Raw genomic sequence first — 13,050 nt, forward strand, 5'->3', positions numbered from 1 at the left:
ATGAAACTTCGACTTTTGTGTTCAGCAAGATTGCAATTTCCAAAAACGTTAAAAAAAAATCATAAAATGGTGTTCATTTGTGAAGATTATCTTGCTGAAGGTTGCAGTTTCATAAACTTTTGTTAATCACAGACCTTATTTCTGGCATCTAACCAAAATCCCCATACAAAAATCCCATTGACTTTGAGACAAGGGAACAAGGCGATGCTAACTTCCGGGTTGCTTTACTACAGCCTCCATGCATAGCCTTGGAATAGCTATTTAAACGTTTGGAAATGTGGGAAATTTAAGTTCTGCTGGTTAGTAGTGTTGATAGGTGAAAACTTACTGGGGAATTACTCCAGGACAAGTCTGTGCTGTTGTCTCCCTTCGAGGAGGGAGTGTGCTCTGTCTCAAACATGCTACCATCATCTGCATCTCCCACTGGAACAGCCTCCTTGGGATTCATATCAACACAATATTTGTCAGCAATTGTGAACAACTGGTAATCATTAACAAATAGATTGTAGCATTTGTAGGGAGGTTGTAGCTTATTTTGTGCTGGATTATTTAGATCGGAACTCGCCACAGACGACCGATAAGAACCACGGAGATGTCTTTCAAGCTTTGGAGTGTCACAGGCAGAAGGCAAGCAGATAGAGTATGTGGCAGTTGAACAAAGGAGAGAGAGAGTGATATTGGCATGTATGACATCACCGATGACATCACAGCAACAACTATGACATCACCGATGACATCACAGGTGCACCTGCTGTCATGTCATGCTGCAGTGACATCATTGTTAGGTCGCTGGTTTGAATCCGGCTTGTGGGTGTTCCCATGCGCATGGTCTCATCAGTCGGTATGAGAGGGCCTTTTCTCCAGCATTTATTCTCATTTTTGGCAGTGTGATCAAATTACGATTAATGTTTGTCTGGAACGATCCCTAAACACTGTAACAAATAATACAAAGACACTATCCTGAGACCAATGCACTAATGCAGTGCTTATCAAACTCTGGACCATGGTCCGGATCCGGACCGAACTACAAATCAATCCGGACCGGACCTTGTGCCACATTAGTGTCTGATGCGTTGTGGATTGATGTACTGACGAGATGCATAACAATGATGACTGATGATGACTGATGGTGACAATGATAGTGGTAGTAATGGATGGATGATGAGGCAATAATGATAATGATGATGATGACGATGATGATAAATATATGTAACGGAACACAACACAGCTCAAGAATTTCACACGTGTGTACGTACTGCACATCGAGAGACAATAAACATCTTGTATCTTGTATCTCTTGTGCATTTACTTTGGCTGAAGGACTGGCTACTTCCACCCACTGAAATGACTGTGCACAGCTCGGAGTCCAGACGGATCCACAGAAGCAAACAGAATGTGAGTTGATGGATCCGGATGGTTTTACCCAGGCTAGCACTTATGATGAAAGCACTAATGTGCATATGGAGAGGCTATGGAGAATGCATTGCCGTGCCTGCAGCTCGAAGAAAACTACCAGTAATGAAAGTTAATGAGAGCGGTCTGCGGCGATATTCAACTAGACTGAGTTGGCACTAAAGGGACTGTACAGACCCAGTACAGCACGGAACACGACTTGACACTGTGGCTGATTGGACTTGTGATATTCACACTGAGCCGGTCTAGAAAATGTATCTGCCTATGTCATTTACCTGTATTGCCCCAGTGGCCTTCAAGAGCTGACCCTGTAGCTGAGGAATGTGTTTCTTAGCTTCCTGGATGTCTTTCAGTAGTTTGGGGGAGGGGTTCCTGCTGTACTCCTCCTTCATGGCCTATTATGGCAAGAGGAGGGGCAGGGAGCATTAAAGATCAATAAGAATAAGTCATCAATTAACATTATCAACACAAACAAAGCAAGCAAACACTGGTAGCAGTAGCATGTTACTTTTCACTTAATATTCCATTTATATATATGTAATGAAGCAAGCAAAGAATTTCAGACCAGTGATTCCCAACCATTTTTGTCTTATGTACCCCTTGAGCAGTATCGCCATGCCAATAGTACCCCCACACTCATGTGTGTTGATGATTCTCCTAAATGTGTTATTAAACTATTACTACTATTAAACTATTAAACTGTTAGTATCTAACACAACTGATCATTAAATTAATTAACAATTATTTACGATTTAAGCCATTTATCCAAGTTCGCTAAGATAGTTGGTTTGCACGCGGTTTTGACATGTGTTAACGGTGACCTCTTCACAGAGTAGTGTAACTGTACACCAGGGGGGAACTAGTTGCACATACTATTCTAGCAATGGGCTTATGAATTTACTTAGATTTTTTTTTTTTATCATTTTGGAAATAAATTGTAATCCCCAATCTTTCCACGTACTAGCAAGCTCCTAAAGTACCCCTAGGGGCACACGTACCCCTGGTTGGGAAACACTGTCATATGCAGACTATCATATGAAGAGTGGGGATGTTTAAGAAAATACTGTCTCTAAAAACAGCAGTTGTATCTAGTGTATACTATACTCCCTGTCCCTAATTCAAGCAATGTTCTATTTAAAGATAGATGAGAGTAGCGTCTTAATCCACTGCAATGATGATTATGAATAAGCTCACTATTGCAAACATCAACCTAAGAAATACTTATACAGTGATGGCCATGCTAACCTGTAAGTCCTGTTGCTCTTTTAAGAGCCTTTTTTGCAACATGTCAACTTTCTGGTTGAAGACACTGCTATTCTCCTCCTGTGGGCAAATGAAAACAAAGTTTCAACAGGATATGGAAGAAGTATTATATACATTAAATATATATATATATAGTATAGTATTATATACAGACCAGATGCAGGAAGTAAATACTTAGGCATTGAGGCAGAAAGAAATGCTGATAAAAGGAGTAGCCATGAAAAAAAGAAGTGTCCATTTAGAATGAATAAAGAGAAGAAGTAGATAACTCATGATGAATGGAGAGAAAAAGTAAATGAGGAGGAGAAAGAGGAAGACAAAGGCTTGGGTGTATCAAAATTAAAGGGCGATAGAAGTAAGTGAAGTCCTCAGTACCCATGGTGGTAACGTGGAGATATGGTCCAGGGCTGGACTGTAGGGCCGCTCTGCTGCTGGGGAGTTTGGAGAGGAAATACTGACCCCCAACATTTCAGACTCTGCTTCAGACAGGGGGATTTGGGCAAGCCCAGGAGGGCGCCCCAACACTGTGAGGGCCACATAGGAGCCAGCTGGGGGGGAAGGGGGGAGGGAAACACAATCAAAGAGGCTAAGTATGTTTTACTGTAAACACAAATTATTTTATAAAAGTGTTTTTTACTCAAATCTTTTCAAAACAGCAGCATACTGCAATACATGGAGACCAGTAGAACTTACATTTGATGAGCTTCACCACTTCAACGTGGTTAGAATGTGTAACTAGGGTCCCATTAACCTGAAAGAAGGTAACGGTACAATTATGAGAATTAAAAACTAGATGCAAAGTCTAACCTTCTCATGCCAAGCCCCGCTACATGTACAATGAGACGTCTCAGGCATTCACACATAAGGTTTGCTTTGTATCTGGTCATATTGGCCAACCACAAGGTGGCAGTGTAGAGCTTGTGTATTAGCCTCGGACTACAAAACAGTGACGTTAGCAGTTTTAGGATACATGGAGGCAGATGAACACAATACCTTGATGATCCTGTCTCCTGTCTGAACACCTGCCCGCATAGCAGCCCCATCTGGCAAACACATGGAGAAAGAGAGTTCAAGACACAATAGAGCCGGTGAAAGAGATGGAACAAGTGGAAGAATAAGATCAATGTGGGCAAAGGGGGAGGGAAACGATAAGGCGTCATGGTGCAATGGTGGATATAGCTACACAATGCATACACACCATATAGCCTTGACAGTGGAGATGGTGCAAAGTGACTATTTGAGTGCTATTTTGGAAAGACCATAACAGTGGTTATGTGATGAGCAGGACCTGCTTCACAGCTCCACCCCAAACAAAGGGATTTAGGAGTGAGACTGGTTATTATGAGCTCCAGGTCTGTGGAGGAAGTGTGCAGTCAGCAGCAGAATACAGCTGGAGTACTGGGCCAGTCTGACAGTGTGATCAGTACTAATGTACTAGCAGCACTACAACGTGTCATCAAACACATTGGTGTTTGGGCCTCCAGTTTCATATTAAGAAGACTAGATCCTGCCTGATGATCGCTTCATCTAAATGTGCAAAAGACAGATGTGATGTGATTTGATTAGTAACTTATTGTGGCTATACTCAGAAAAGATGCAATAAAGAAAATATTTTCCAGTATTACATATATACCACCAATATGTCAAGGGAAATGAAATGAAATGGGAAATGGCAACACAATTACATGCAAACGCCAGCAGTAGCCTACACTTCATCTACCAAACTTCAGACCAAAATCAAGGGCAAAGAACATATATTTAGTTCACAGAGAAACCCTTTTATTTCCAAATCTATCTTAGAGCTTAGAGCTTAGATTCTTGCTCCTTCACAAACTTAAAGCAGTAAACTAGTTTTGAAATGGAAGAGTCAAAAGATACACTCTGTTGGCTTATCACTATGCAGGCTATCACAATGAAAAAGGAAAACCTATTAATAATTCAGATGACACTCAGTAGACTTCCCTTTGTGTTGTTCCATTAAGAAAGCAAATAGGGAGCTACAGTATATAGGGGGATAAACCAGTGCCAAACTTTGATGAGAGTGCAACAAAACTCCTCAACCAGTTCCTTCCTCCCCTGCCTCTGTCAACTGCTATTCAGACGCTCTTCATGTTTTCTGTGACCTGATGACAACCCACATCAGCCTCTACGTGCAGGGAGCGCCTGGGGACTGCAGGAGTATCCTGCCATAGACAAAGCAGAGGCCAGAGCCACTGGGAAACTAGCCTAGGTAAACCCAGCCACCACGTGACCTGCTCTCTCAGTTCCCAGTCACTATCCAGACCATAGTGACTGAGAACAGGTCTGAGAGCAGGTCACGTGGGGGATGGGTTTACCCAGGCTACTGGGAAACTACCAACGACGGTTGACTTGAAAAATCTGTCATTTCAGGTTGTTTGTGTGATATTGCATTAGCAATGCAAGGAAGAGATGGACTATGTGAGATTAGGGTTTCTTGAATGTCTAGCCAGTGCTCTACAGGACACAACAGAGACATGAAACAAAGACAGCTTTTCAGGATGGCGCTGGTTGCCGCATCCCAATTACCCCTCATATCTGCGAGATCAGAGCGCACTGCCATGACAGTTTGATGTCAGTGCATGAAGAAGGAGCCCACATCTCTCTGTTGACAGCTAAGGCCAACAATAGCGACGGTGGTATCTCACCATCTTGTTCTCCTCTCTTTTCTAACCTTACCTTCTTTGACGAGCTGCACAAACACTGGGTTGTCACCGCTGACAGTGAGCCCAAAGCCATTTTCATCTTTCTGGATGATGACACATCGCTGGACCAGACCTGCAAGTGAGGCAGAGACACAGTGAGGCAGAGACACATACATTAACACTGTCTTTAATAGGACCAGACCTGCAAGTGAGGCAGAGACACATTAACACTGTCTTTAATAGGAGCAGACCTGCAAAGTGAGGCAGAGACACATACATTAACACTGTCTTTAATAGGACCAGACCTGCAAGTGAGGCAGAGACACATACATTAACACTGTCTTTAATAGGACCAGACCTGCAAGTGAGGCAGAGACACATACATTAACACTGTCTTTAATAGGAGCAGACCTGCAAAGTGAGGCAGAGACACATACATTAACACTGTCTTTAATAGGACCAGACCTGCAAGTGAGGCAGAGACACATACATTAACACTGTCTTTAATAGGACCAGACCTGCAAGTGAGGCAGAGACACATACATTAACACTGTCTTTAATAGGAGCAGACCTGCAAAGTGAGGCAGAGACACATACATTAACACTGTCTTTAATAGGACCAGACCTGCAAGTGAGGCAGAGACACATACATTAACACTGTCTTTAATAGGACCAGACCTGCAAGTGAGGCAGAGACACATACATTAACACTGTCTTTAATAGGAGCAGACCTGCAAGTGAGGCAGAGACACATACATTAACACTGTCTTTAATAGGACCAGACCTGCAAGTGAGGCAGAGACACATACATTAACACTGTCTTTAATAGGACCAGACCTGCAAGTGAGGCAGAGACACATACATTAACACTGTCTTTAATAGGACCAGACCTGCAAGTGAGGCAGAGACACATACATTAACACTGTCTTTAATAGGACCAGACCTGCAAGTGAGGCAGAGACACATACATTAACACTGTCTTTAATAGGACCAGACCTGCAAGTGAGGCAGAGACACATACATTAACACTGTCTTTAATAGGAGCAGACCTGCAAGTGAGGCAGAGACACATACATTAACACTGTCTTTAATAGGACCAGACCTGCAAGTGAGGCAGAGACACATACATTAACACTGTCTTTAATAGGACCAGACCTGCAAGTGAGGCAGAGACACATACATTAACACTGTCTTTAATAGGACCAGACCTGCAAGTGAGGCAGAGACACATACATTAACACTGTCTTTAATAGGACCAGACCTGCAAGTGAGGCAGAGACACATACATTAACACTGTCTTTAATAGGACCAGACCTGCAAGTGAGGCAGAGACACATACATTAACACTGTCTTTAATAGGACCAGACCTGCAAGTGAGGCAGAGACACATACATTAACACTGTCTTTAATAGGACCAGACCTGCAAGTGAGGCAGAGACACATACATTAACACTGTCTTTAATAGGACCAGACCTGCAAGTGAGGCAGAGACACATACATTAACACTGTCTTTAATAGGACCAGACCTGCAAGTGAGGCAGAGACACATACATTAACACTGTCTTTAATAGGACCAGACCTGCAAGTGAGGCAGAGACACATACATTAACACTGTCTTTAATAGGAGCAGACCTGCAAGTGAGGCAGAGACACATACATTAACACTGTCTTTAATAGGACCAGACCTGCAAGTGAGGCAGAGACACACACATTAACACTGTCTTTAATAGGACCAGACCTGCAAGTGAGGCAGAGACACATACATTAACACTGTCTTTAATAGGACCAGACCTGCAAGTGAGGCAGAGACACATACATTAACACTGTCTTTAATAGGACCAGACCTGCAAGTGAGGCAGAGACACATACATTAACACTGTCTTTAATAGGAGCAGACCTGCAAGTGAGGCAGAGACACATACATTAACACTGTCTTTAATAGGACCAGACCTGCAAGTGAGGCAGAGACACATACATTAACACTGTCTTTAATAGGACCAGACCTGCAAGTGAGGCAGAGACACATACATTAACACTGTCTTTAATAGGAGCAGGAAATCACTGGTGCAAAACCGACTAGACTCACTGAAGCTCATTCATTAACTGAGAACTTCTTGAGCAGTAAAAAGAACAATAAAAAACAAATATGCAGCAACAGTTTGAGTCGTCATTGGTCATTGAGTGATAACTGAATATTGAAGGTGTGTGAAACAGCCACATTTGACATTTCCACAAAAATAGATGTTACTGTAAGAACTGTTGACATGTATTTAATGACCTAATCATGTGATGTCACCTGAGCAATGATGTCATCAGTGATGATGTCATCAGTCATGACATCCTTCCTTCCTGGCTGAGCAGACTGGGTGTGTCTACCTCCCAGGGAAGGGGGGAGGGGGGGACTTGTATGGTGGAGGGGATTTAACCGATTCACATTGTGCTATATAGTCTAAGCTAAGAGTATACATAAGCTTTTACTCTTGCTTTTATGCGATAGTCCAGATAAATGCTGCGTGAAGACTGGGTTTCACAGGGGGGGATGGGAGTAGACCCTGGATTTGACATATCTGCGGTCATAACCAGTCTCTACACGCATGGTAGTCTGTTGTCATAAGCAGTCTCTAGACACCTGGTAGTCTGTTGTCACTGTAATGTCTCCCATCAACAGGCTCACACACTGTGAGTGAGCTTGTCCCGCAGAGAAAGCTTCTTCTCAGGTCGGCCCAGAAAATAATTAATTTCAAAAGCTATCATTTGAGGGAGACTTTATATATGATTTGTTCAGAAATATTTTAACAATGTTCCATTTAACTTCTAACAAATGTACTTGCTAAAGAACAAATAAGAATCATCCGCCTGGGTAAAATCTATTTGTAACGTCTAAAGTGGATTTCTCCTCCTCTCTAAAATGTAGATAATTTGTTTGTATCCCTACGTCATGTGAGGTGATTGGCTTTTGTCATACAACTAACACAGCTGACACTTTTGGTTGTTGGTTCCATAGGGCACAGAGCAGAATGAGGAACGTGACTTTTCAGGTTCTTCGTATGGTGTTAATGCATTAACAATGCAAAGGAGAGATGGACTGTGTGAGATTAGGGTTTATCTCATCTCTAGCCAATGTTATGACTAGACTGACAGAATAGAACACGACAACACAACACGACACGACACAACACAACAGAGAAATACAACAAAGACTGTAAAAAGGCTCAAATAGAATAAATGTCCTATCATGTCATCATGTTAGCCCGATTAAAATGTAATTGCCCTACATAAATCAACTCCATCTCGAAACCATCTCTTCGGCAGACTTTTTTTTTTTTTTTGTATCCATTGACCCAAACTGAGTGAGATGACCCTTGAACTGAATTGTTTTCTTGCAGTGTCCAAGATTTCCCAGGCAGAGCAGCGTGAACCAACGCAGAGGTGTAAGGATGAGGGCAGTGTTGGGCTGGAAGGGGGGGTTGGAGAGTGGAAGGAGCAGGAGAGCAGCATACAGGGAGAGGGGTTAGGAGGAGGAGAGGCAGAAGCCCCGGGCTGGGGGGAGGGGAGCGGAGAGAGGGTTTGGTGTGGGAGCAGGGGGATGGGAGAGGGGGACGGTGGAAGGAGAGAGGGCGCGGGGGGGAGAGAGAGGGGGCCAGGGAAACAGATGAAGCAACATGGGTGAAGAAGCTAGCGTGAAGTTGCCTCTAGATGCCGATCTTTTGTCTGTTTTCTTATGCTGAAGAACAGCACGTTAGAGATCTGGGTTGGTATTTATCAACCATAAAGCGTAGCTGACATGAGTGCTGCTGCTGACATGATCAGTGATGGGGCCCGTCCATCTCGGCTAATGCATTATTCAGGTTTCACTGATCTGTGATCAGCACCCACGTGCTGGAATACAACTACAAGGAAATGTACCCTGGAGAATAAGCTGACCTTTAGTATCGATCTACAGTGTACTCTTACACCCGCAGTCACACCGTGAAAGAATTACACCCAAAGCCATTAGATTACAGCATGCAGAGGTGAGTATTCTCTGAATAATAGAATGTCCCATAAAATAACAGCATCACATATTGTTCCCCCAGGCCTTTATCTGATTTTACGACATTATTCCAGTAGTTGCTGGAAGACCAGGCACAATGGAGACAATTGGTAACAGAAAAATATACCAATGTTTTTAAAAATCCAATAATGAACAATATTCTTGATAAATTGTATAAAATCTCTAGTGTCTCTAGACTGTCATTAGCAGAAACTGGCAGTTTTTATGGCTTTCTAACTTAGACTAACAGTGGCTTGTCAATGCACTATACATTGATGTAAGCAACAGACAGATTGGGATATTGACCTAAACTATAAATAATTAATCTGCCTGTGCTACATGTTGTCAAATATGTATCAGTTTAGCAAGAAAAGCTGTTGAGCCAGTTTCCACATTTTACGACTGGGCTATGAGACCTGCCCCAACTGAGTATACATTGCCAAGATATTTTTGGCTTAACACACTTGAATGGGTTTTTCTATTGCTACAGCTTAACGCTACAACTGCACAAGAACATTTTGATGGCTGCAAACATAAAAGACAGTTAGCTTGCAAGTGCTACCACCAAAAGTTTCCATTGAGAATCGCGTTTTTAAAAAGTGCCTGAGAGTCAATATTATCCTTCACTATCAAATGCATTATGTTTTGATCCAGTACAATTTGGGCATTATTTCTACTGTAATAAACTGTCTAGTGTGACTGGCCTTCTAACACACATTTAAAAAGGGACATTAGTTTTCCTCATCTGTCACTTTTTTCAACCTCAGCAACCAAGAATTTACAACAACAATATGGACAAGTCTCTGGCAGAGCAGCTTATGGTGGGGCTGTAACAGACATAAATAATAAAGTGACAATTTCACAATAGAAACAAGCAAGCTAGTTTAGAGCAATTAGAGCAGAGACTCAACAGAAATGTCTAGTGAAGAAGTAATATATATCACAATGCAAAAAACATACTGTTTTGTCATTAGATTTGTTTTCTTTTGATTGGAAAGTCTGGAAGTAATAGGCATAGTATTAGTATTGATCATCTAAGCCACATATATATTATAGTCATTTTCTACATGCAAAATCTTGGTTATTGCATCTTTTATGCATGTTGCTTGACAACAATAGCTTAAAAAACAACTCTTCGTGATGCAAGTGACTTGAGCGTTATGTCTCTGCGTCTCTGCTTAGAACAAACACCTAGTGGCAATTTCACCCCAGAGTCTGCAGCATGTCTCTACAGTCTAGACGCAGCTGTCACACCAGCCATTCCAGCAGGAGCTTCTTACCACAGGACTCAGGCTTCCCCTCCGCTAGCACACTGCTGCTGCCACTCTTCTGCACCACCAGAGCTTCTGACACAGCCCCAACCACCACGCACAGCACAGCACAGACAGAGCAGCACAGACACACACACAGTCACACACACACACAGTCACAGACACACACAGTCACAGACACACAGTCACAGACACACACACAGTCGTACACAAGAACCAACAAAAGGAAAGGAAACACAAAACAGGAAAGAGAAAATCATGAGGGAGAAACAATCATGGGAGAAGAAAAATTAAATGAACAAATAGGTGGCTAAATGAAACGTAAGCACAGGCACTGGTTTGGATAGGCAGGAGTGTAGCCACTGAAAATTAACTGCATTTTCACAAGCTATTTCCGCACATTGCAGCAGGTAGGAATGTGCAATGAGAAATGTTGCCTCAATTTCTAATCTAATCGCAACGCAAATACAAAAAATTTACTGCAATTTAGTACAGTAATATTCAATACAGTGTGAAGTATTAAATCGCATCATATTGCATAAGTGAGGTCCTTGATAGTAACCAGCCCTATACTCCGTAGTGGAAAGCACTCAGTGGGCGTGGTACAAGCCTATAAGGTATTGTTTGGCAAGAACACAAAGTGTGGGTATGCTTTTCACTTCTCTATCATCGTTGAAGTCATTTTAAGTCAACTCGTCTTGTTTTAATCTGCAGCCATAATGCAGTTGACCTTCCCAGGAAGAGTGTCACTAAACTGCTGTGGCACATATAGGAGTTATGGGTCTCCATCACCTTCCAGGGTCTCATCGGGAGATACTCTGGTTCAATGACCCTGTCATACAAATCAGTTTCTACCCAACTGACTTAGCCTGAATTGTTTTAAAAGCACATTGATAACTAGTGTATTTTACACAGGACTTTGCTTTGCATTTGACCAAAGTTAATAAATAACTGTGATAACTATTATCCATGCTTTTGAAAATCTGAAAGCCACAAGTCAATTTCAACATCAATTTCCAGTGTAAGGGCCATATCAAATCCGTAATTTTTTCCCTTCCCAATTCCATTTATTTATTTATTTCCAAATTCTGTTTTTTCCATTTTAATTTTAATTTAGGGGTTAGGATCGATATATTTTTTTGTTTTTTGATGACTTGGCTCTCTCAGACGGCCACTTCGACATGTTTCTCAAAGTGAAAACCAAGTTGTGAGTTGACAGAAGGGTTCCACGCAAGACCGACCCCCCTCTCAAAACACCCCAATCGAAACCAAAGTCCTATTTAACAATTATGAAATAATTTGGGTTACTACAATAATTAGGACAACTTTTGATTTTGATATAATTAGGGCTACTTTTATCAATTTAAGCCACATTGTGGAAAAATTCTGCAACATTCCATGTTTTACAGTTTTGCGGCAATCATATGGCCCCGGTCCAGACTAGAGTATGTGACTCCTCGTGCCAATCCCTAATGAAAACCCTATTCTCTTTGAAATGATGACAGAAAAGGTGCTACCAGAAGAGCATCCAGGCAAAGAGTTGTTAAAGAGATCATGCAACTAGCAGACAACCAAAAAGGGGACAGACTAATGCAATGCAGGCATGCAAAAGAGGAGATTGACAGAATATGAATCTAGTCTAGAAATAATAATCTAGTAAAACAAAGCAGACGCTGCAGGTTCTCTCTCTGTGGCTGCTGCACACTCTGCTGAATCACTGCATATGAACGTGGACTTAGCCACCATAAAAACGCATGGAAAAAATAATAACTTACTGAGGCGCTAGAGAAAGACAGACAAGCAGCACGTCTTGTGTAAGCGCTCTCAGAGGACACGTCTTGTCCACGTTTTGTTGCATCATATTGAGATAAGAGGATTTACTGCGTTTTGTTTTGAATACAGAAGCTTTAGGCCTATATCTCCACTCAAATCATACTGCGTTGACTGCTGACAAATACCACCACCGTGTCACCATATCAAACTAGTCTGCAATCAAGTTGAAACCACAGAAACCAAAAGGCGTAGTGGCTTTTTGTGCCCTTGAAGTATGTATAAACCACTTTGATCATGGACGACCAACAAGACGCTGATCTATATATAAAATGGCAAGGAAGGACCATGCGCTGCAGATCTTATGGTCAACCTTTCTGTGCTGATTAACTCAGAAGTAATAGCATTTAAAGTGACTTGGGTTCATTGCAGGCCAGTGTAAAACAGACATGTTTGAGACAATGAAGACATCTTCTTCTCTCCATTAGTTTAATTAGGAAAACACAAAGATCACTCCTGTCAAGAAGACGTCACACTCCAGTGATAAGCACAGGTCCCAGATGCACAACGCACAAGTGAAAAGTGTGTGCGCACGGTTTTCAAAGAGTGCACAAAGCATAGAGCATAATACACACCA

The 13,050-nt window shown here is 42.0% G+C and overlaps 1 protein-coding gene across 1 annotated transcript in view; it reads right to left on the reverse strand.

The window, feature by feature from the left end:
• arhgef12a (Rho guanine nucleotide exchange factor (GEF) 12a) overlaps positions 1–13,050 on the reverse strand; it is a 66,971-nt gene that overhangs the window by 23,663 nt on the left and 30,258 nt on the right. Inside the window, exons 4-10 of the mRNA XM_083637866.1 lie at positions 5,374–5,472; positions 3,670–3,719; positions 3,370–3,427; positions 3,052–3,224; positions 2,659–2,736; positions 1,689–1,808; positions 329–436 (exon numbers count right to left, since the gene is read on the reverse strand). Of these exons, the coding sequence (XP_083493992.1) occupies positions 329–436; positions 1,689–1,808; positions 2,659–2,736; positions 3,052–3,224; positions 3,370–3,427; positions 3,670–3,719; positions 5,374–5,472 (686 nt within the window). The remainder of the gene's footprint in view (positions 1–328; positions 437–1,688; positions 1,809–2,658; positions 2,737–3,051; positions 3,225–3,369; positions 3,428–3,669; positions 3,720–5,373; positions 5,473–13,050) is intronic.

The sequence above is a fragment of the Poromitra crassiceps genome (assembly GCF_964638095.1).
Source record: "Poromitra crassiceps genome assembly, chromosome: 5".
NCBI lineage: Eukaryota > Metazoa > Chordata > Actinopteri > Beryciformes > Melamphaidae > Poromitra > Poromitra crassiceps.